The 22,020-nt window shown below is 37.1% G+C and overlaps 3 protein-coding genes across 4 annotated transcripts; all 3 read left to right on the top strand.

Moving 5' to 3' along the window:
- The first annotated feature begins 33 nt into the window (after nucleotides 1-33).
- On the top strand, nucleotides 34-3,302 carry LOC135439480 (A disintegrin and metalloproteinase with thrombospondin motifs 18-like). The gene is made up of 5 exons (XM_064698232.1): nucleotides 34-331; nucleotides 411-780; nucleotides 2,089-2,287; nucleotides 2,345-2,487; nucleotides 2,552-3,302. Exons 1-5 carry the CDS (start codon nucleotides 48-50, stop codon nucleotides 3,107-3,109), a joined length of 1,554 nt encoding a protein of 517 aa, XP_064554302.1. The 5' UTR covers nucleotides 34-47; the 3' UTR covers nucleotides 3,110-3,302.
- loh (lonely heart) lies at nucleotides 2,595-22,013 on the top strand. 2 transcript variants are annotated; one of them, XM_064698230.1, is made up of 11 exons: nucleotides 2,595-2,669; nucleotides 10,486-10,558; nucleotides 10,617-10,686; nucleotides 10,781-11,304; nucleotides 14,802-14,983; nucleotides 15,063-15,226; nucleotides 19,061-19,262; nucleotides 20,035-20,216; nucleotides 20,285-21,292; nucleotides 21,354-21,504; nucleotides 21,566-22,013. In XM_064698230.1, the coding sequence occupies exons 2-11, from the start codon at nucleotides 10,533-10,535 to the stop codon at nucleotides 21,709-21,711; spliced, it is 2,655 nt and encodes an 884-aa protein (XP_064554300.1). In that variant the 5' UTR covers nucleotides 2,595-2,669; nucleotides 10,486-10,532; the 3' UTR covers nucleotides 21,712-22,013. The 2 variants fall into 2 exon arrangements, with proteins under 2 accessions (XP_064554300.1, XP_064554301.1); XM_064698231.1 differs by lacking the exons at nucleotides 2,595-2,669; nucleotides 10,486-10,558; nucleotides 10,617-10,686; ... (1 more) ...; nucleotides 14,802-14,983; nucleotides 15,063-15,226 and adding an exon at nucleotides 18,798-18,848.
- LOC135439488 (uncharacterized) lies at nucleotides 13,621-14,589 on the top strand. The gene is made up of 2 exons (XM_064698238.1): nucleotides 13,621-13,760; nucleotides 13,827-14,589. The coding sequence occupies exons 1-2, from the start codon at nucleotides 13,710-13,712 to the stop codon at nucleotides 14,505-14,507; spliced, it is 732 nt and encodes a 243-aa protein (XP_064554308.1). The 5' UTR covers nucleotides 13,621-13,709; the 3' UTR covers nucleotides 14,508-14,589.
- Nucleotides 22,014-22,020: the final 7 nt, after the last annotated feature.

Below are 22,020 nucleotides of genomic sequence, written 5' to 3'. Positions count from 1 at the left end.
GTACCTAATTTAGTTGCTTTTGTTTTAGCTTGGCTTTAAGTTTGGTCATGCTATTATATTTGGATAACCTGCAGTGCAATGCATCCGCAGAGAAAACCCAAATGGATCTTGCTAACATAACGAATTTATTAGGCAAATCTGATCTAATTGAGGACATTGACGATGATTATATTGACTATGTGGATGAGAACGAAGTTAGCAAGCAAACACGACAGCGCAATCAGAGCACACTCGAAAGAGTGGGCACATTTTACGCATGGGATCGCTGGGAGAAGTGGAGCAAATGTTCAAACTCTTGTGTGCAAATCAAGCAACGCAAATGCATAGAGCGGTAAGTGCTTTGGAGAAAAATACATTTTTTGGGCATATATCAAAATAATTTCTTATTTAATATGCTATATATAACACAGCATCAAAAACTCGACACTGGAGAGCACCGTGGAAAGGCGATTCTATCCTGGCAGTGGAAAAACTGGTTGCTTTGGAGTATTGAAGCGGTATCGTCAGTGTAAGGAGGAGCGCTGCAAGCCTGGCAAGCAACGACTGCGCGACGAACAATGCGAAAGATTTAACAGCGTGCCATATCGTGAGACGTTCTATAATTGGGTCGGATATGAGAAAGAACATGACGAGTGCATGTTATTCTGCCGCGCGGTTAACTCTGATTTAGTCATTAGTATGAATCAATCTGTCACCGACGGTACACCCTGCAATCGTCCGGCCGTTTACTATACCCACTTTTACAGACGCCAGGCCGTATGTGTGGAGGGAATTTGTCGGGTAAGTTCGCTTTAAAGGATGTTAGTAGCAGTTAGAGTATTTTATTCTTCAGAATCCTTTTCGGTTCTGCTATATGTAAATCCATAAAAACTTGTTCTAAAATTAGTGATAGATAGAAGGGTATTTAATATTCGAAGAAACGCTTTCTTGTTATTTTCTTTTATATAACATCTGCAAATAATAATTTTGTCTCTTCCGGTCTGCGTTGGGATTTCAATTGCGTACATTTATACCATTTGCAAATTGAATTCTTTTCGCTGTCGAATAGACATCTCAATAAAATTTCATTTGAACTCGTTATGCGGAAAGTTTATGAGCTTGAGAGTGATGTCATCTGGTGAATATTAAACTAAGGAAAATGTTATTTACATGGTTCCCTAGAAAACGAAACTAGAAACTTCAACGCTAATCTGAGAGAGGAATTAATAGTCTGTGCTATGTACCATACACATGTGTAGAAGACCCAATACGCTGTAGAGCATTTAAATATTTGTGCAGTTGGTTACCTATTTGGCTTTTAATGATGGCATTCAGCAAGGGCAACCACAATTCAATGTTGAATGCATTTCAATTCTGTTTATGGCCAGGTTAAATTGTCTAAAGCCAATTTTCTCCAAAAGCATGCAAATTGCCCAAGCGCTTAGCACATACTGACATACATATGTGTGTGCATATGTCGCTATGAAGGTACTCCCCATTGTAATACAGTCCGTAAAACCGCTTTCTGCGTGGCCACACACAGTCCAATGTGGTTCTTGAATAGATGCCAAATGCAATAAATCTTAATTAATATCGTTTGCCAATGATTTCAATATTCAGTTGGCTTTCGGGTCTTTCCAATTTATAATTTAATTAGTTTTTGTATACGCATTGAGCAGCAGTGTGGCTTGGTAAAAGAAAATGTATAGATAATGGTGCGATGCGCCCATGGGCCTTCTGTTGACATGACCCCATTATCGCCTGATAATTACAAATACTTACATACACATGTAATTAGCCCAGATACAAAGCCTTTGCATTGTTTTAATGGTTCACGCTTACGACTCTCCATGCTCTCTGCCCACTCTCGAAATATAACTGAAAACTGTGTCAAAACATTCAAGTGGCTCTTAGGTGCATTAGATTAGAGTAATTCCGGCAATGAGTGTGAAATATTGAGCCACTCACTGCTGCCGGAGATACGCTACTCACAAGATCAAAGCACTCGCCGATATTTGCAACATTTCTCAGCAATATATCCAAATTGTAAAGCTCCGACAAACATCAGAAAGTATTCATGTTCTTGTTTTTATCTTTCTTTAATTTCAGGCTGTACATAGCAGCGGCTTGATACGTCCTGTCACAACTCGCGATAGTCAAGTGAAGTGTGGTTCGGTATTGTGCAAACATGTGACTGAAGTATTTAACAAGACAAATCCCACAAAGGCCTACAACTACATCACCACACTGCCAATTGGGGCTATGAATCTGTCGATTAGGCTTAATGTGCAAGGCAAAGATTCATTGGGTAAGTTCGAATATATCAACTCAGAGTGTTTTGATTTATTGCAATTGTGATTTGCAGCTTTGAAAAGTCCCGATGAAGTCCTTCTCATAAATAGAGATCGCTCGAAGATATTCGATTTTAATGATAATTCTTACGAATATAACCATCCAAAAGGTTTGCTTACTTCAAGGGGACCGTTTCCCAAGGCTGTGATCTTGATGGTAAGTCTTAATATATAAGACTTTAGAGAAACCCTTAACTTAATATAAAATTTTATTTACGCAGCATTTCTTAGCCGACAACCAGAGCGCAATATATGATATTCAATATAACTATACCATACCCATTTCCTCTCCGCCCGTAATCGAAGAAGAGGAACTGCAAGCTATCTGGGATGAGTCGGGTAAGCTCATTAATGATACAGACAATAGCTATGCACAGCGAATTAAGGACCGCAAACGCCGGCGATTTAGTTGGAAATTATTGGGTTTCGGTGAATGTAATCGGTCTTGTGGTCCCGGCACCCAAACGCCCATTTTCCGCTGTGTATGTGTGCGTGAATCCTTGATAAGATATTACTCGCCGCGACGGTGTGCCTTCATAGAGAAACCAACGTTCAATGATGACATTTACAATTGCAATCGTGGCCTCTGTCCGGCCTTTTGGCGGCCGAGCAACTTCAGCAATTGCCAATGTCCGGATGGGAGTTCCATTGGCCAGCGTAGACGTCACTTTGAATGCATGCAGGAGCAAATCAAGGGAAATGTCATGCTAGTAGCAGACGCGCTATGTCCTGCGAGAAACGATACAGCTGAGGTCTGTCGTTGTCAGACTAAAAATTAAAAGAGCCACAACGTCTTCAAACAATACGATACGATACGATACGCTACGAATTCACTTTCAATCTCTGTAATAAAACTGGAATTATTTCACAACCACAGGCCACACTTTGTGAGCAGACTATGCGAGAATTGCCTTTAATATATTACACAGAAGTCAAAGAAGCGGGTCAATAAAGACGATTATCCATTTAAAATCTATGACTTCGCGCCGCAATTAATGACCCACAATGCAGAAGCTCGGCTCGTAGCTGTGTGGAAAGGCTACATTTTTCTAATTTTCAATTGCCCGCAATAAAGAATATATCAAATCAATTAAGGAAAACTATAAATTAATGCTGAAATCTAATGAAAATATTCAATTTGTGTAGCTTACTTAGACGAATTCAGCTAAATATCAAGTTACTTTTGAAGATTTTCTTTGTTTTGAACAAAAGTAAGCAGTTAGGAAGAATTTATGGATCGCCCGAAATTAATGATTTTGTGAATAATGGAATGCAGCTCACAATTCAATTGCTCGAACAATTTTAATTGAACTTAATGGTAATTTCTATGCGCAGCTTTTAATTTAATTACCCACAACGACAAAATATAAAAATAGTAATATTCATTTTCTGAATGACTCGCTTGTATAAATTATTTCTAATTTATGCCTGTTCCTAATTAAAATTTTGAATTGTTCATTCAACACTCATTAAGGCCTAAAACTATTCATATATAGTGCCAGGAATCAGCACAAGTTATTGAACCATTTAAATTTCCAATGTGGGTATGTATGTGATATATATTCTTTAATATATTTCTTAAATGTTCCTATAAATAATATATATATTTCTGTGATGGGTTTAACATTTTTTAACGGAAAAGAAGATATCCCGACCATATAAAGTATATATGTTTTTGATCTGTATCAACAGCCGAGTTCTTTATGAAGCTATCTCCGTCTCTCTGTCTTTTTTCTGAAAATTAGTCTGTCAGATTTAGGCCTATATAAATATGATTTAGATAAGGTCGGATAGGATTAATTTATCACAGAACTGGAAGATATCCCTAATCAATCTCAGCTATTACGAGCTATCACTATATGATATAGGAACTATAGATTGGTATCGGGTTACTATATCATGTAGCTCCTATGGGAACAATAGGTCGGAAATCGTATGTTTGGTAGGGTGTTTAAACTTCGGCAGCCGAAGATAGCTGTTCTTTTTCTTGTTTTCTATACATTTAACCAATCTATAAGCGAACCATTAAATATTGTATTCTGAACTATAACCTCAACATTCTTGCGAAATACAAATGCGCCCGAATTTCGCTCAATTAATGTATATGACATAACTTTTAGCTACAATTCTGTACAAGCTGAAGATTTGCTTTCAGGAAACGTGAATATTGTTGTATTCATTGTGTTTAAGACAAGGTCTTTGTGGCTTAACTAGATGCTCTAACTGTTGCCTTAGGCTACTTTACCGTTGTGACAGACCCTACAACGATTAGCATAACAAATATTTGATCTCGACTACTTACATATATTTATATATGACGTGCGTGTAATTCCATTGTCAACATTGGTGAATGTGAATGTGAATGCACCTGTTTGTGGCTGAGCTGGGCACAATTCTGTTTAGCCAACATTTCCGCTTGTGATAAAACAATGTGTATTTGATTAACATGCGTGCATGAATGTATGTAACATATATGTATGTGCATATAAGTATGTATGTCGTATTGGGAGTATGTTTAGGTGGTAGCTAGAAGCAAGTTGCTCTGATTTAAAGTGCGTAACAACAGCCTCTAGATGCCTTTTATTCAAACAAGCACTCGCAACAACACTCACACACATACTCACACTCGCACATTCATTCACACTCACACATTCACACTCACTCTCGCCCTCGCACTGTGTGTGTGTGTGTGTAGGGCACGCATCATCCAGACTTTTTTGGGCGCGCGCCGCCGCCAGCTATGAAGCCACCGCCAGCAACCACAAACCGCCCACCCACCCACCGACCCCCCCCCTCCCAGCCATAGTTGTGTGTCGCAGGCAGTAGCTGGCGTCTGCGGCTGCGTCTGCGTCGGCGGCGACTGAGACTGAGGCTGAGGCTGTCTTCATCGCGCTTCAATTCCCAAAACGATTTTCCAGCGATTTTAGTTTGGATTTGCGTACCACGCGATGACGACGGCGGCTTTAATTGAAACGAAAATATATCGGGAAAACATTCGAATTCGAATTTGTTAGTTATAGTTCAATTTTTTGGAGGCGGTTTTTCAAAAAAACACACCGAACCTTATCTCGCCCGAATCGTAATTCCGCCTCTTGCGATTTAGTGAAAACCTTGCAATAATACACTATATTATGCATAATACTTGTGCGCTCCGCTCAAATGTTTATTGGCAAATGCAAAAAAGCATTAGTGAGTTATGAGATTTATAAAAGTGACACTCTGCCCGTTCCTGCACACACTTATCTATGCAACTGAATATTAGGTTAATTTAAAAGAAATTCCTTAACTACATTTTGAGGGTAAGCAAATGGCTTAAATGGTTATAGAATTAAACTGGGATAAAACACAATTCAACTGCAAGCCCTAAGGGCTGTGATTTATCTTAACTTAGTTAAGAGTAAGAACGAAAAATAAATAAATTTTATAGTTCATGTTTTTGGGAGATTAAAACAGTTGTATATGGTTTCGATACATACGAGATAAGCCCACTTTTTATACTCCTGCAGAGATTGTTTTATGTTCAGCATGAATGTATTGAAGGAATATTGGATATATATTTTTGATCAGGATATATAGCTATAGTACGTCTGTCTGTTTCTATGTCAGCTAGAACCCCAGTTTTTTTGACTATAAGCAATACATTTGTCGGACTCGGCTCGATCGGAGCTCTATATTATAGAACCCATCTCTTAGAGAGAAAGTTGTTATATGCAATATATTTTTTATTTTTCTTCAAATATCTTGGCAAAGCATCTACGGTCCTATAGAGCGCCTATTAATGTCGAACTACTGTACCATTAATGTGCAGCACTTCAGAGACAGCTTTTCTTTCCTGGTAACAATCACATTTTCTCCAATAAACCTTACTTAAAGCCCAGTTAACAGCGTGTGAAACAATGCCGCGCGTGCCCTTTGAAGCTATCAAAAAAAGTGGATGATAGGTTTGTGGGTTGGGGCAAGGGCCAAATTGAATTGAAAGTGAAACGAAAATTGATTCAAATATATTTGATGGCTATACGCATTTCAACGCAACGTCACAATTACAAAATGCACTTATGGCCCAATGACATCCCGGCTTCCTTCTCAAGTGCATCAATCAATCTTGCAAGTTTATTGTCTTCGAGGAGACAAAAGCATTCAGATATAATAAAAATCCCAAATGAAGCCATTAAGTACTATAGGTAGCCCTTGTTGTCGAATATTGACTGAGTATCTTTTTGTATAAGAAAAAATCTGGCTGAGAAATATTCGAGAATTGCTTTTGAATGCTTACACAGTATTTACATCAATAAATTATAAAGTTTCACAATAATTGTAAATTTACATTCATATTTTATGTGAGCAATGATATTTGTTGATGAACATTCGCCGGCTGTTTTTTTTTTTTCTTTGTTTTTTATTGTATATTTTGTAAAAGTATTCAATTTCTGGCCGCATTGTGTCTGTTGTCAGTACGCACATGATTAAATGTACATGTATCGAAAAATGTACAGACAAATTCATAAATAAGCCCAAACACTTCTCGTATGACCAAAACTTCAATTTTGTACATTTTTTTTTTGGGAGCATGCGAATATTGCCGACACTTGACTCGATTTCCGAATGGAATACACTTCATATCCGATCTATATATGTACATTTGTCGCTTCCATTGAAGTATGTGGAAATGCATGTATATGTATATAAATATGCAATTTGTTTGCCACTTTTCACTGGCTTTCCATTTCGTAAGAGCCTGTCCACAGCTTCAAGTGCCACTGCGCTATTTGTAAACACAAAATTATGAATATACTTATATTGAAGCATGCTTCCAAACAAATATGTGTCTGGAATGGAAATGACTCGATTGACACATATTCGAGAAGTGCGCGGGCTCATTAATGTTACTTAATGCCGATGCACTCTCTGCATCTTATTTAGCAACTTATTTATATACCCTTCCAATTTAGAAGTTTGTTGCAAAAGTATTGCATTTACTGATTAAACTTTTTTTGAATATTTTTCGATTCATTTTAAAAGCTAAAAAAGCTATATTCCTAATACTTATACCTAATACATATGATTTATTTAATCTTAATTAACTTGTGAGTCTTTTTTTTCAATATAATTGACATATGCTTGATACATTTTAATTAGCGCTCAAAATCTGTGACCTAATTCTAATTCTTTAAAGATTGTCGTAAGCTAAGTATTTCAAATATCCATCGATACTCTAACTGAATACTCTGAATACTCTAACATTGAAACGAATATGGGGTCGTTGTCATTTATATGCCACCAAATAGGGCGATATTCGAGTGATCCATAGACCGCAAAGGTTATTGGTTATGCTCTGTTTATATGTTAATCAATTTGTGCATGCGAAATATTCTTATTCTCTTTTTGGCTAAACTGGGTTAGTGTTGGGCAGCGCCCAAATATTGAAACATTCACTTTGAAAACTATTCACCATGAAGGTCAATATTATGCGACAATTTCATTTCATTTGAATCCATTCAAACAATATAGTCAGAAAATCAGGCAGCAGCTGGTTTAAGTTCTGTGGGAGCTTACTCAGAGAACACACCCTTCTCTCGCCACACACACTACACACACACACACTACACACACACACACACACACACACACACACAAACACACACACACACAGATGTGTTTTATTTGTTGCTCAAAAATGTCCAAATTATAAAGGCGATACCAGCAACTACTTTGGCTGACATTTGCTATCGCATTTGTTCTTTTTTTGTAGCATGGTCACGGGCGATTTGCTATATTGCCACAAAGCGAACTATATATATGTATATATATATTAAGTTATATAGTATATATATTTGTAGTGCAGATAAATGAACACAAGTCTTGCACCATGTGTTTAAATAGACATTTAGCGAAATGGTTTATAAAAAGGACATTTCTTTAATATAAATTAAATTTTATTTAATTTACATAAGTATTCTATTATTTTAAAAATTTCTATTCAATTTGCCATAGAAGTAATATATTAGCACAGTTATTTTTGTCAAAACCAGAGAAAGTTCGGAAGAGAATATTTTTTTTTTTTACATTTTATTTATTTACACTTTTTAAGTTAAAGAGAATATTTAATGCCCTTTTAAACATAATTGCGATGTGCTGCCATAAATAAAAATATAATTTCCATCAGATTGTTCCTATATATGATATAGTTGTCCGTTATTTATGCCCTTGTATTATTATGTTTGATTTATATCAAGTTATCTGAAAACAAAGAAAAAATTTAATACACTAACCTAATGCTCTTACCGCTCGTTTCTCTAGAAGAGGGTATGTGTGATATAATAGTCAAAGTTTGCTCAGATATACGGAGCATAATGATGCTTGTAACTGCATGAGATATATTAAAAATTACTTTTTATTTTTTTTTTTGGGATTAAAATTCTTTTATTTACAGCTGATATGCTGTTTCTTTAGCTTAGCTACTTTTAGAAGCTTAAGGAATTGATTAAAAGGGAATATCGAGATATGGAAGCTATAGGAAATAGTAATTAGATCAGACCAACTGCATAAAGATTGCCTCCAAGGAGAGCCGAGTTTTAATACTGAGCAGTAATATGTAATATACATATATATGTAATATGTACTTTGTGGGATTAAAAACCTCTTATTGTATGTGTTACATGCTTCGTGACAATTTTGTAGATCCCTGCGCAAGGGCATAAAATGTTTTGCCATTGAGTTCTAATGAGTTTCTAAAGTTCTTCTAATATATGTAACATATGTATGTACGTATGCTTGAGCGCATACATATGCCAGTCTGTTCGAATCTAACGACTTCCGATGGGCTGGCGATAATATTCTCTTTTCATCCCGAAAATTTGTGACGCTATCGCAAAAAGCCAATCTACGCAGTTAATTTGGTCGCACCCGCCATGGGGCATGGGGCATGGGGCATGGGGAGCAGTACACAGACAATTTGCCGATCTAATGTTTCGTATTCATTTTCGATCCGATCCGATTCGAGCCGAGCCGAGCCAAGTTGAGTTGAGTTGAGTTGAGCTGAGCTGAGCTCATTATAAATGAGGGATGGGCGTGTCAAACTCTGTCGCAGCCAGCGCAAATTACGAGCAGATTAATGATCACATGTTTCAATGCGTTCTTTCTTCATTTTTTTTTGTTGTATTTTTTATTTTGTTTTTAAAGCTCAGCTATGCGTAAAAGCATCCGCAAGAGAAATAAGCTGTGGGTTGTGTACATAGAAATGTGTTGAAATCCATTCAAACATTTGCATAGAATGTACGTTTGGGTAACAGCCTGCATACACTCAGAGAAAACATCAACTTATTTGCAGTCAACATTCATTTTTTAAACCCGAAATAAAGGCAAAATATAATAAATAATAATAAATAAAATAATATATAAGAAAAAATCATTTTTAAGCAAGCACAACTTTTTTTCAATAAGTATTTTGTAATTAATACAAATGTTTTCTCTTTCTTATATTATGCTAATACAAACAAATAATTCAATTATATTATTCAATGACAAAACATAAGCAGACTTTTACCTAACGCTTTTCTCTCAGTGTATTTACCTAAATATATATATACTTGTGTATATTTTCTTTTCGCATTCCAACGTGTATTTACTCTTTGACAGCAATGTGTCTATCGCAGAACTAAATAAATCATTTAATTTAACTTATTCGTGAACTTGATTTATTTGCTTAGTTCTCTTAATATTTTTTAAACAGTTTTTACTTTGAGCTGAATTTTAAAGCTGCCAATAATTTTTGCCTTACCCTAACTCGTTATGACTTTATAGCTCTGCCCATTTTGAAATTAATTGACTTAATTGATTTTATTTTATCGCAAGCATTTCACAAGGGAAGCCATCGCCTGGGAATCGAACGTTAAAGAGCACGTATAAAATGTATACTACTTAGTTAGTATACTAGTTAATACAGTTAGTCAGTTTAATTCCCTAAGCTAAAATTTAGATAATTGCAAAAAGGGCTTTGACATTTATAAGGTCAGGAATCCCATTCAATAAAGTGTTCATGTTCAATTATCGAGGCATGAGAAGGACGCTGGTTCAAATCCCATATGTAACATTGTTTGAGGCTTCTCTGATAATAATAATTATAATACAATATTTATTTTCTGTCTCTTTCGTGTAGATTAGTCGCATACCTATGTAGTCCGAGAGTTCTCTAATTGCAGTACGATGGCAAATTATATTTATATATTTACGTAAGTACGAACTTTAAAACTTTTTATCGTTATAATATTATTATTTAATTTTTTTTAGCATTTGCCTGGTTGTTGCAGCTTTAATCCAATTGATTGTTGCGGATATTTCAACTTTAGAAAGAATTAAGGTGAGTTCCCCAATTGAATATTGAAAACTCGACCTCATTAGCTGTTAATTTTATTTTATATTTTCGATAATTATATATTTCACATTTCTTGCAGAAACATCAAGAGTGGCTGAATCGACATAAACTCAAATCGGAAAAAGCGAAGTACACCAAGTGGAAATCGTCCTTCGAGCTGGCGAATCTCTGGCGCATTAATAAGGAGCCAACAATCAAACAAAATTCCAGTATTAACGACGTATATACGGAAAGCGAAACCAGCTCCAACAATACCAATATAATTGGACCCATTTCAACCCAAGCGACCCGATTGCGCAGCCTCAACAATGCACTGGAAATCAATGATACCAGCTCAGCTGAAATGTCGGAAACGTGGACGACTGAAGAACCAAGATTACTGACGAAATCCCTAATTGCTGAAGAGCCCACAGCTTTGGCAACCCAACCCCTGATGTCGTCGTCGACTACGACAAGCACGACGACGACGACGACGACGACTACGAGAAAGCCCAAGCTGAAGGGGCGACCCTTTCCCAGATGGGCCAACTGGAGTCCCTGGAGTGAATGCTCGCGCAGTTGCGGAGGCGGCATAATGCATCAGATCCGCAAGTGCATTGATCGGTGAGTGAGCCGTAGACCTATTATATACACTCAACAAAATACACTTTTATTAAGTCTAGAATTTATATAGATCTGAAAACTGTAAGCTTATTTTAAGTCTCTGAAAAATACGACCAAGACCAGCTTTCAAAATCAATCGATTATGATTGTGATATAAGTAAAGACAGGCTTAGATTAAGTAAAAAATACTTATAGCAAGATTATAGAAGTTCAAATTTCAGCATTACCCAATACTGTACATACTTTAATATTGTACTTGCATCTTGTATTTCGAAATTTTGGGAATATAGAGTTTTTAAATTATGGAATTTTTTACACATTTCAACTACAAAATACTCGCTATATTCTTAGTGTAATAATACCCTTGTAGAGATATTATAATTTTATACTTTAATCTTGTGTTTAGATAGTTTGGGATTGTAAGAGTTTTAAAATTATGGAATTTTTTACTCATTTCAAAAAATTCAAATACGAAATTCTCGATATATTCTTAGTGTTAAAATACCCTTGTAGAGATATTATAATTTTATCATGAAATGCACAACGCATAGAAGAAGACGTCTCCGACCCTATAAAGTATATATATTCTAGATCGGCAGCAGCAGTCGAGTTGATTAAGCCTTGTCCGTCTGTTCAGTTCGACTATCTGTTTCTATACGAACTAGCTTCACGGTTTTAAAGCCATCCTCTTAAAACTTTTCATGGATCCATCTTTCTGTTGCAAGCAGTATATATGTGTGAACCGGCCGGATCGGACCGGATATCATATTCTTTATAACTTTTTTATTTTTCGAGATATCTAGACCAAAATCGGTCAGTACATTATACAATATCTTATCAACATCAGAGCACTATATCATATATCTGCTATATGAAATATCTATATTCTATATTCTTACTTATCTGCTAAACCGTCAGGCAAGGGTATTAAATCTTCGGGTATTGAATCTTTATATAGCCATAAGTTTTGTTTGTTTTATATATATTCTCTAGAGTATATTGGCTTCGGTGCAGCGTGAAGTTTCGTTCTTTCAATTAGCAATTCAAATTTAACGACGTCTTTATTAATGCTCAAACAAAGAGAGCTCTAATAGGTCTGATGATCAGGTAAATTGGATACTTGAGAAGCATTTTGGAGGCTGGTCACGTGGCTGCGATTGTGCTATCGAGATCTGCGTGCTGCGGCCCGAACGTTCTGTTCATTAAATCCCGACAATCTGGCCAATTAAAATATTGCATTTAGCTATATATATTTGTGTATTTGTGTACAAAGGAAAGTTCCCTGAGTTGCGTCTAGGCTGTAAAGTAGTTTTGTGGTCAAAATTGTTGATTCTTAGTCATCTGGGCAAACTTTAAAACTGGTTATTGCCTTGACTTTTGGGTTTTTTCTTTATTTTCGTATGCGTCCAGCGTCATTTTGGCAGAAAAGTAATTCATGCTAATTATTTTTTCAACATTTAACAGATATATGATATGAAAGCCAAGTGGGCTCTGCATGGTCGACAGACATACTACTCTATAATTTATTTTATTGTAACTTTTAATTCTTGACATTTGCCAATTTTATGCGAGTTCTGTAACTAATTGTTCCTCTCTCGCTCACGCTCATTGTCAAGGCTATGTGAAGCATTTTATACAGGGTATTTTTTGGTTAAGCAAGACCTTTGTCTGCAAAAGTCATATTTGTATTTTTCCATCTCATGTACATAAATAAACAATTTTGTCTTTTGTTTAGCCATGTCTTAGCTAGATAATTATTGACTTAACTAATCCACTTTGTGAGCAAACATTAATTCCGTTCGACTTGGCTCGTAAAATCTAGAAAAATATCGTATCACGGAAACCTGTATGCCTGTATATAACATATGCTACTTCAACTTGAAGAAATTGTATATATTTGCCGTTAGTTTAGATCGAAAATAAGCACCCTTAATGAGGGAATAACTGAATATTTAAACACAAACCCAAATACATATTGTTGAATATGATTTTTGGCAGCCATATATAGTCCACGGTATCAACGGGTATCTAATACTTATAAAGCATATATTATATATTTCTTAATTAGCATGATATGATACTAGAGGGTATCTTCTGGTCAAGTCGACAATCTTGACCACAGTTCTGTTAGTTGTCTCACTCTACATTTTGGACTTGTTTTGAGTTAAAAAGAAATCTCAACAAGGCGAGAAAAGCAACAAACACAAGGCTCGATCCGAACAATGCCAGACTTTGTACGCTTGTTTTGATGACCGACTAAAATATATATATGTATAAAAAAAAAAGCCCCCCGCCAATGCAAGAGAACCGATTTTTGCTATAAATACGAGAAGCGAGTTTTAAACAGCCTGAGTTTCCGTCAATCAACGCGTTGAAGCTGTTGTGCATTGTAATCAATTATCAGAATGTCCAGATTATTTTCCATTTGCCTGCTGTCGCTGGCGCTTGTCGTGCAGGTAGGTTGATCAGGATATCACTAAATCTGTAAACAGAATTAAAACCCAAGGGATATTTGCTTAAAGTGCGTGCTGTCCGAGGAACCTGCGGAGGCATTGAACAATCACATTCGCGGACAACTCCAGCAATACGAGAAGTATCTGACCAACGATGACGGCTCCCACAAGGAGGATCTGCAGAAGCTGATCAAGATCTACGAGTCCGCCCTCAAGACCGAGGACTCCAATGAGAAGCAGGCCCTGGTCAACGGTGTGCCCCAGCAGTTCTCCAAGGAATTCGGCACCTTTGTCCAGTCAAAGCTGCAGGAGGATCAACTTAATGAGGATATTCTCGCCGCGATCAGCTTCTACAAGTCCCTGCAGAGTGCCGAATTCAAGACTGACATCGAGAAAACTCTGGCCGAACTTGAAGGCCTACAGAAACTGACCGAATTCGAGGCGAAGAAGACCGGTTTCCTCAACCTGGAAAAGGCCTTCAGCCCCGAATTTGTGCACTTCCTCAAGAAGGACTCTGTGCCCAAGATCAACCAAGATCTGCAGGGCGGCGTCGAGTTCTTCGAGAAATTGCTGGCCGATCCCGAAGTGAAGTTCGCCACAGAAATTAAAGCCCTGAAGGCCCAGGCCGTGGCTGCCATCGCCGACGAGATCTCGATTGATGACAAGCAGAAGGCTCTCTTCGAGATCAGAAATCCGGCCAACGCCGAACTGACCGAGTTCCTGAAAAAGAAATTCACCGAACTGAACTAAAGATAAGATAAAGTAAAGTATCTAAGCTGGAGATAAATTTTCATCGTAAAACTAACTTTATCATTTGTCTACGCATATAAATGAAATAAAACTAAAAATAAATAAAGAAAAAAATTGCATTTTTTTCGAACAGCTTTCTGGGTGTGTCATATGATTAATATTTCTACATATTATATACTAAGTTCGAAAGATAATTATCAGATGTATAAGGCGATATAATGAGGGTCTAAGCTAAGCGTTATTTATACTTATATGCTAATTTTTGTAATCTTACATTAATCTTTTGATTTACAGAAATTCTACAACAGGTAGAGTATATACGAGCGATACGTGTGTTGGCCTCTCGAAGCGCTACCAGATATGCAATGACCTCTCGTGTCCGGCGGATTCATTGGATATTCGTGCATATCAATGTGCTGCCTACAATAAAGTCGATTTCCAGGGTCGCCAATATAGCTGGGAGCCCTACATAAAAGGTAGAGAAATATATATGGGGGAATCTGTTCTGATTTTAATCGCCAACAACTTTCGATTGTTATATTTATTTTTGATCAGACGATGCCGAGTGCGAGCTGAATTGCAAGCCATTGGGCATGAAATACTTTGCCACTCTGAATGATACCGTTATTGATGGAACACCTTGCCAACGTCCGGCGGAATATTATCGGTCCAAGTCCGCGCTAGTCGGCCGCGCAATCTGTGTCGACGGCATTTGCAAGGTGAATGTTAATACTTGCAATAAAACTCAAAATTATAAGTGATTGCAGATAAAACACGCGCTATCAAACCGAACAGTAGTCGCATTTAGTGGCTCCATTAATTAACAGGTAGCCACTTTTTAATGCCCGTTCCAATTTTATATAGTATTTTCCATTAACGCCGTGTAAATGCAAATGAGTACACGATTGTGATTAGTTGAGGCTCAATTACAATAAATACCTGCTCCTCTTTATTACAATATTCGATTAGTTTGGCCTATTCATCTGCTCGGATGCTAAAAAGCAACAACAACAACAACAACAAAGTATCTGAGAGCTGTCTATGCTCAGATTTGTGTGTGTCTGGCCTGGCATAGGCCAAGCTATCCATAACAAGAGTGCCGATTGTGTGTTGTGTGTGTGCAGCACACTCCGAGTTATGAAAAACTCTTTAGAAATAAATGAATCGCTTTGCCGAATATTTTAGTTAGCGACGCGAATCGAAGCACGCAACACATGCGTATCCGTATCTCATAGAATCGCGCATCAATCACAAAATCAAAACCAGTTGAAAAACTAAATTTTTTTAAAAATATTTTTCAAACTAATCGGAATCAGTTTTAAACACAAGCCCAATTGATTTGTCAAAGATAAAGTCCGTTTAACCAGTGTAACTAAAGTGATTTTTAAATATGCCATAAAAATTAATTTAATTGAATTTAAAAGTTTTCTGAAAATCTGCAAAATATTACATTCATTGTTTTTACAAATTTTTTATGTGTAAAAACTTTTAAGTTTAAAACCTTTATTTTTTTTTTGGCATTTTAGCCAAAACACTTGAGAATTTCAATTGAGCACAATTTACCTATAGACATGTACAATTTGCATTTACGTAATGTACTAATATACTTAAATTGTTTTTAAAGTCTTTAATTAGATCCATTTGCCGCTTTCTAGAAAATTTCAGCCTATTTTTTATGATATCTATTTTACATTTGTTAATTCAAATCAAAATTTACGTCAGTCTTAGCTTTTCTCTATTCGGATTCAGATCAAAATTTCGTATCCTCTGATTTCTTTTCTCCGGCAAAAAAAAACAAATATGTGCATATGAATTTGTGATCTTATACGTAGTGTCATGTTTTTATTGTTCTTAGCCAGAGCTATTTTAATACACTTGTGTATGTGTTATTGTATCTGAGATTAGCTATTAAAAATTTCAATTTCATAGGCACAGCACATTCAAATTCGCTAATATATATACTTATTTTATATGCCATATTAATATATAATATATATATATATATCAATATTTTTTTATGTGTGCATAAAAAGTAAGCCGACGACAAAAAATTGAATCGTGCTTAAAACTAAAATTTTGTGTAGATGACGTGCTATATGATACCACGTATTTAACATTTTTCACTTTCTCATTTCTACCAAAAGACAACTTTTAAAATTTTAGCTTGAAATCATTTTCTAAGTTGAATAACTTTTTCGAAATTTACCTTTTGATAAATCATTAATTGGTTGTTAAATTAATTTAGTGGTAGCATAATCCTCGACAAAAAATAAATAAAAATAGAATAATTTTAAATACTTTTTCCACTCTTATTAGCTGAGGTGTGAAAAGACACCTTTTGGTTGAAATAAATCAACACAAAGCCTTGGTAGAAATAGTGTTAAAAGCATTTTCGCACACGCTTTAAAGTATGCTATATAAGGATAGTTACAGGGTGTTTTATAAAATATAGTTATATACTATTATCTGCACCTCTAATTAAAAAGAGTGCCTGCTGCCTTAAACCTAAATCCAACTAGTTGAACCAGGTTTTTAATATTTTATCCTGCACAGTCATTGCCTGCGTATACCCATTGCGTATGTGGTACAGGGTATCGAAAAGCACTTTAATCTTGCGCGGGTCGCGTCGTAAACAACCAAGTGAGACTGGCCAAGTGAAATGTGGCCATCGTAAACTTGCAAAAGTGCGTCAAATGCTGCCAGTTGGCCATTAAAAACAGAATTATCTCGCGCTGCCTGGCCTGGCGCTGTATCCCAGCCGGATGATAGTCGCCCGCGCGGCACTCAGCGATCGGCCATTTACGAGTTTATCACAACTTCAGCATAAATGTTGGCATATATGCAGATACCCACAAATATATATAAACATATGCAGACACTTAAGATTCGATATTGGCAATTTGCACTTAGCCCGGAAGTGAATATAAATTTAGTTTGCACCTTCGCCCACAACTGATTTCGCATATTTATGTACTTAATATTGTAGCTTTTTTTTCTCCTTTCCATTTTGCTTTTTATTGCATTTTAATTGTGATGTTTCTGAATACCCTTGCGGAGTGTATATTCATTTTGTCACGAGACGTGTTACGCATTCAGACAATGATTCCAATTGAGATATAATTTTGAGACAGTTAGATATAGTTTTGAGACAGTTAGACAACGATTCCAATTGGTATATAGTTTTGAGACAGTTAGACAACGATTCCAATTGGTATATAGTTTTGAGACAGTTAGACAACGATTCCAATTGGTATATAGTTTTGAGACAGTTAGACAACGATTCCAATTGGTATATAGTTTTGAGACAGTTAGACAACGATTCCAATTGGGATGTTGTTTTGAGGCAGTTAGGCAACGATTCCAATTGGGATATTGTGTTAAGACAGCCATACAGTGTTTCCAATTGGGATATATAAATATAGAGCCAGAAATTGTTTCCAATTGGGATATAGAAATATAGAGCCAGAAATTGATTCCAATTGGGATATAGTTTTAAGACAGTCAGACAATTATTCCAATTGGTATATACTTAATATTATATCTTCATTACATTTATTTTTATTTGCATTTTAATTGTCTTGTTTTCTGAATACCCTAGCGGAGTGTATTTTAATTTTGTCACCAAATGTGATACGTGATCAGACATTGATTCCAATTGGGATATCAGTCAGACAATGATTCCAACTGGCAAATACGTAATATTGTATCTATTTTTTTCTGCATTCCACTTTATTTTTTATTGCATTTTAATTTTGTTTTCCAATACCCTAGCGGAGTGTATATTAATTTTGTCACGAAATGTGTTACGCAGTCAGACATTGATTCCAATTGGTATATATTTTTGATCAGTATCAATATCCAAGTCTATATAGCTATTTGAACAAGTCCTCCACCAGTCTTAAGGCTAGAAAGTGAGCCGATTCGGACTACTATATCATCAGCATAAGAGTTTGGCTGTCTAAAACCTAGTTTTTTATACGAGCAGATTTTTTTTTATGCCATAATATTTTAATAACAGCCTACTTTATCAGATGGGATCAATTGAATGTACTTTTAATTAATGCTCAAAAACTCATCTGTATCTGTTTTATCTCTGCAAGGGTATATAAAGATAAGTTATTTCACTATTTTGGGGCGCTGTGATAAATTGAACGTAATTTGCATTGAATTTATTTAACGCACATATAAATATGTTTGTTTATGTAGTCCACTGACATCTAGTATAAATCAAACAATTAACTCAACGCATAAACAAAGAACATTTAGCAGAGATCACCTTGCATATATATATTAATATAGTGCGATATGCCTAGGCTCTGGCACTTGGCGTTAACCTGGCTGGTGAGTCAACTTAGACATCTATCGAGAGTGTTCTATTCCATTCTATTCTATTTTATTCTTCTTCCCTCCAACCCCCCCTTGCCGTTTGGTGATGTTTTTTGTAAACAAAGTAATGTTTTCTGGCATGCTTTGATTTGTTTCAATTGAAATCAATTATACCATCTACAGCTCTCTACATATATGTATATAGTATATGCCTTGTATAATTGCAGGCCGTTCTTGGCAATGGCTCCATAAAGGGCCTGTATGCAAATAGCGGCTCCGTCAGCTGTGGAGGCCTACTGTGCCGTCCGGTAACTGGAATATTCACTCGCGATCCATTGCCAGAGGATGCATATGTCCATGTGGCCACAATACCCGCCGGAGCATCCAATATTTCCATAACCGAACTCAAGAACAGTGCAAATTTACTTGGTAAGCTTAAGAATTTAACTCTTAATATTTAATCTTGTTATCCATTTGAATGCAATTTTATTGGGCTCTATTAATCTGAAGACCTCCGAACTTCTCAAAAAACATATATTTTCAAGACCAAACTTCAAAGACCTGAGATATAGTATAATAAATTAATTATCTCGGGTAAAGTAAGTCCGATTTTCGAATAATATACTTTTTCGGAATCAAACTCTTCACGACTGTCTATTAGATTTACAAAATTTTCATTCGGAAAAATTTTATTCGGCTCTATTAATCTGGATACCTTTTCCGAACTTACCATAGAGCAAACTTTAAATACCTTAGATATAGTAAATTTGTCTTATTTTAAAATAATAACTTAAATTTCTCGGGTAAAGTAAGTTCGATATTTGAACAATATACTTTTTTGGACTTAAACTCTTCACGACTGTCTATTAGCTTTACAAAATGTTCATTCCAAAAGGAAGTCGATAGGAAACATAAAAGTCCTTGAGTCCAAAATGATATAACTTTCCAAGATACGAATCAGTTTATATATGTTTTTAAAGTGTTGCCCAAAAGTTCTCTTATGGAACGAAGTGTAGACTAATAAATTTAAATTTCATCATGATAAGCCAATTTAAATGGTAGGGTATTCATACTTCGTAGTGAAAGAATTCCTTCTATTGATTAAGCTACAATTTAGCAGATAACTGATGGCATGCCCACTAACGTCTTGTTTACATATTTTTATTACAAATCAATTATTGTTTATGGTATTTGCTTATAGTTTTGCGTACAAGCGAACAGAAGAGCATTTTCAATGGCGAGAACGAGGTGTCGGAGAGCGGATCGTATGAGGCAGCGGGCACGACCTTCGACTATCACCGCATCGATGGAGTACAGCAGGGCGAGGGCGTTACCGAGTGGATCACAAGCACGGGCCCCATTAAGGATCCGGTGGAACTCTTGGTATGTCCACTAGTAATCAAAATAATCCAACATAACACCTACTCACACGCGTACTTTCTGCCAACCAGGTGTACAGCAACATTTTGAATCCTGGCATTAAATACGAGTACCTGCTGCCCATTGTGTCCGACTCGGAGGAAAATGAGCTCTCACTGGAGAGTAGCGATGGTTTCCTAAAGTCTGGCGCTGTCAGCGAAGATGGCAGCTCAGTGAGCAGCATGCGCTCGGGTCGCAGGCGTAAATTCAATTGGAAGGTGGTCGGATTCAGTGCCTGCACCAAGTCCTGCGGCGGCGGCACCCAATCGCCGATTGTGCGCTGTGCTCGTGAGAATCCCGTACGCTATTATTCGCAGCGGCGTTGCAGTCACACGGAGAGGCCGGTGCTCAACGAGAACCTGCTGCACTGCAACACACAGCCGTGTCCCGCCTATTGGCGACAGGACGAGTGGGGCGAATGCCGCTGCCAGCACGGCGAAAACTTTCGCCGGCGTGAACTGAGCTGTGTACAGGAACTGGCATCGGGCATTGTTATCCATGTGGATAAGGCCGCCTGCATGGAGGAGCAGCCGCCCAGCGAGAAGCAGTGCGAATGCCCCAAGGCTCGACGTCGCAATTCGGCCCGTTACCGCATGCACCTGCATCCCGATGCGGCCAATGGCACGCATCTGGGTCGCCATCGGGCTCCAAAAACTGTTAGCGATGCGGTCTGGCTGATGTCCGAGTGGAATCAGTATTGTTCATCCTCGTGTGGTCCGGGCGTTCAGTATCGCACTATCTTTTGCGACCGGCCCAAGACCAAAGCGGAGCGTTGCGAACCGCGCGATATTCCCGAAAACCGACGACCCTGCGAGCAAAATGCCTGCGAGCTGGGCGACTGGTTTGCCGGTCCCTGGTCACCATGTAGCGGTGACTGCTTCAACCTGACCCGTAGCCGTGCTGTGCTGTGTATTCGCAATCAGCTGATCACAGATGACGAGGAGTGTAAGCTGGAGCTGAGACCACAGGCCTTGGAGAACTGCTCGCACGAGGAGATTGAGTACTGTGCGCCGCGCTGGCATTATTCTGATTGGTCCGAGGTAAGCTGGCGGATGCATTAAAAATAAATGTCCAGTTACTGAAGTTGATTTCGTGTTGCAGTGCACCAAATCCTGCGAAGGCGGCACCCAACGGCGCACCGTCAAGTGCCTGGAGTACGATGATAAACAGAATGCTCTGCGGGAATCCACCAAATGCAGATACGCACTAAGGGAACCAATCTACCGCAACTGTAATACGCAGAAATGTGAAGGTAGAGCTTTTAAAAGATATTTTATTTTTGATCTTCTATTATTTATTTGATATCCTTGAAGATCTTAATAACGAACTGCTCCAAAACGACGAAGCTCCGGCCTGTCTGGATAATTTTCCCAACTGCAAATGGGCCGTGCAGGCAAAGCTATGCAGCTATGAATATTATCGGATCCATTGCTGCATGTCCTGCACGAAGCTCCATTAAATCTAAGCTTTAATTGTTGCGAAAGAGAGAAAAGAAAAAAAAGAAACGAAAACCGTGATCTTAAAGCAATTGATTCGTGAATGTTCATATATGCATAAATATGTTAGACATAAAGTTGAACATACATATATCTAGCCGCAAATTCTCAGTATGGATTCCAATTTGACATACGAGTGCATTTACATTTATTAATACATACCACATAAGTACATAAATACGTAAAGGAAACCAACAAACAGTTTACTAAACAAATATCTCACAAACGATACAAGTTGAATGAAGTGCCACACTTAAAGATATTATACTATT

Source organism: Drosophila montana, unplaced genomic scaffold (assembly GCF_035044405.1).
Source record: "Drosophila montana isolate Dmon_TW-CO22-7 unplaced genomic scaffold, ASM3504440v1 contig_402_1, whole genome shotgun sequence".
In the NCBI taxonomy this organism is placed as follows: Eukaryota; Metazoa; Arthropoda; class Insecta; order Diptera; family Drosophilidae; genus Drosophila; species Drosophila montana.
Note: the sequence above shows the minus strand (reverse complement) of the source record. Positions and strands in the feature narration are given on the sequence as shown.

Coding starts and splice junctions, on each gene's coding strand:
- LOC135439480 (XM_064698232.1), top strand. CDS start 48: ATGCTATTATATTTGGATAACCTGCAGTGCAATGCATCCGCAGAGAAA. Junction 781..2,088: donor GTGTGGAGGGAATTTGTCGG/GTAAGTTCGCTT, acceptor CTTTAATTTCAG/GCTGTACATAGCAGCGGCTT. Junction 2,288..2,344: donor GCAAGGCAAAGATTCATTGG/GTAAGTTCGAAT, acceptor TGTGATTTGCAG/CTTTGAAAAGTCCCGATGAA.
- loh (XM_064698230.1), top strand. CDS start 10,533: ATGGCAAATTATATTTATATATTTAC. Junction 10,559..10,616: donor AATTATATTTATATATTTAC/GTAAGTACGAAC, acceptor AATTTTTTTTAG/CATTTGCCTGGTTGTTGCAG. Junction 21,505..21,565: donor TAATACGCAGAAATGTGAAG/GTAGAGCTTTTA, acceptor ATATCCTTGAAG/ATCTTAATAACGAACTGCTC.
- LOC135439488 (XM_064698238.1), top strand. CDS start 13,710: ATGTCCAGATTATTTTCCATTTGCCTGCTGTCGCTGGCGCTTGTCGTG. Junction 13,761..13,826: donor CGCTGGCGCTTGTCGTGCAG/GTAGGTTGATCA, acceptor ATTTGCTTAAAG/TGCGTGCTGTCCGAGGAACC.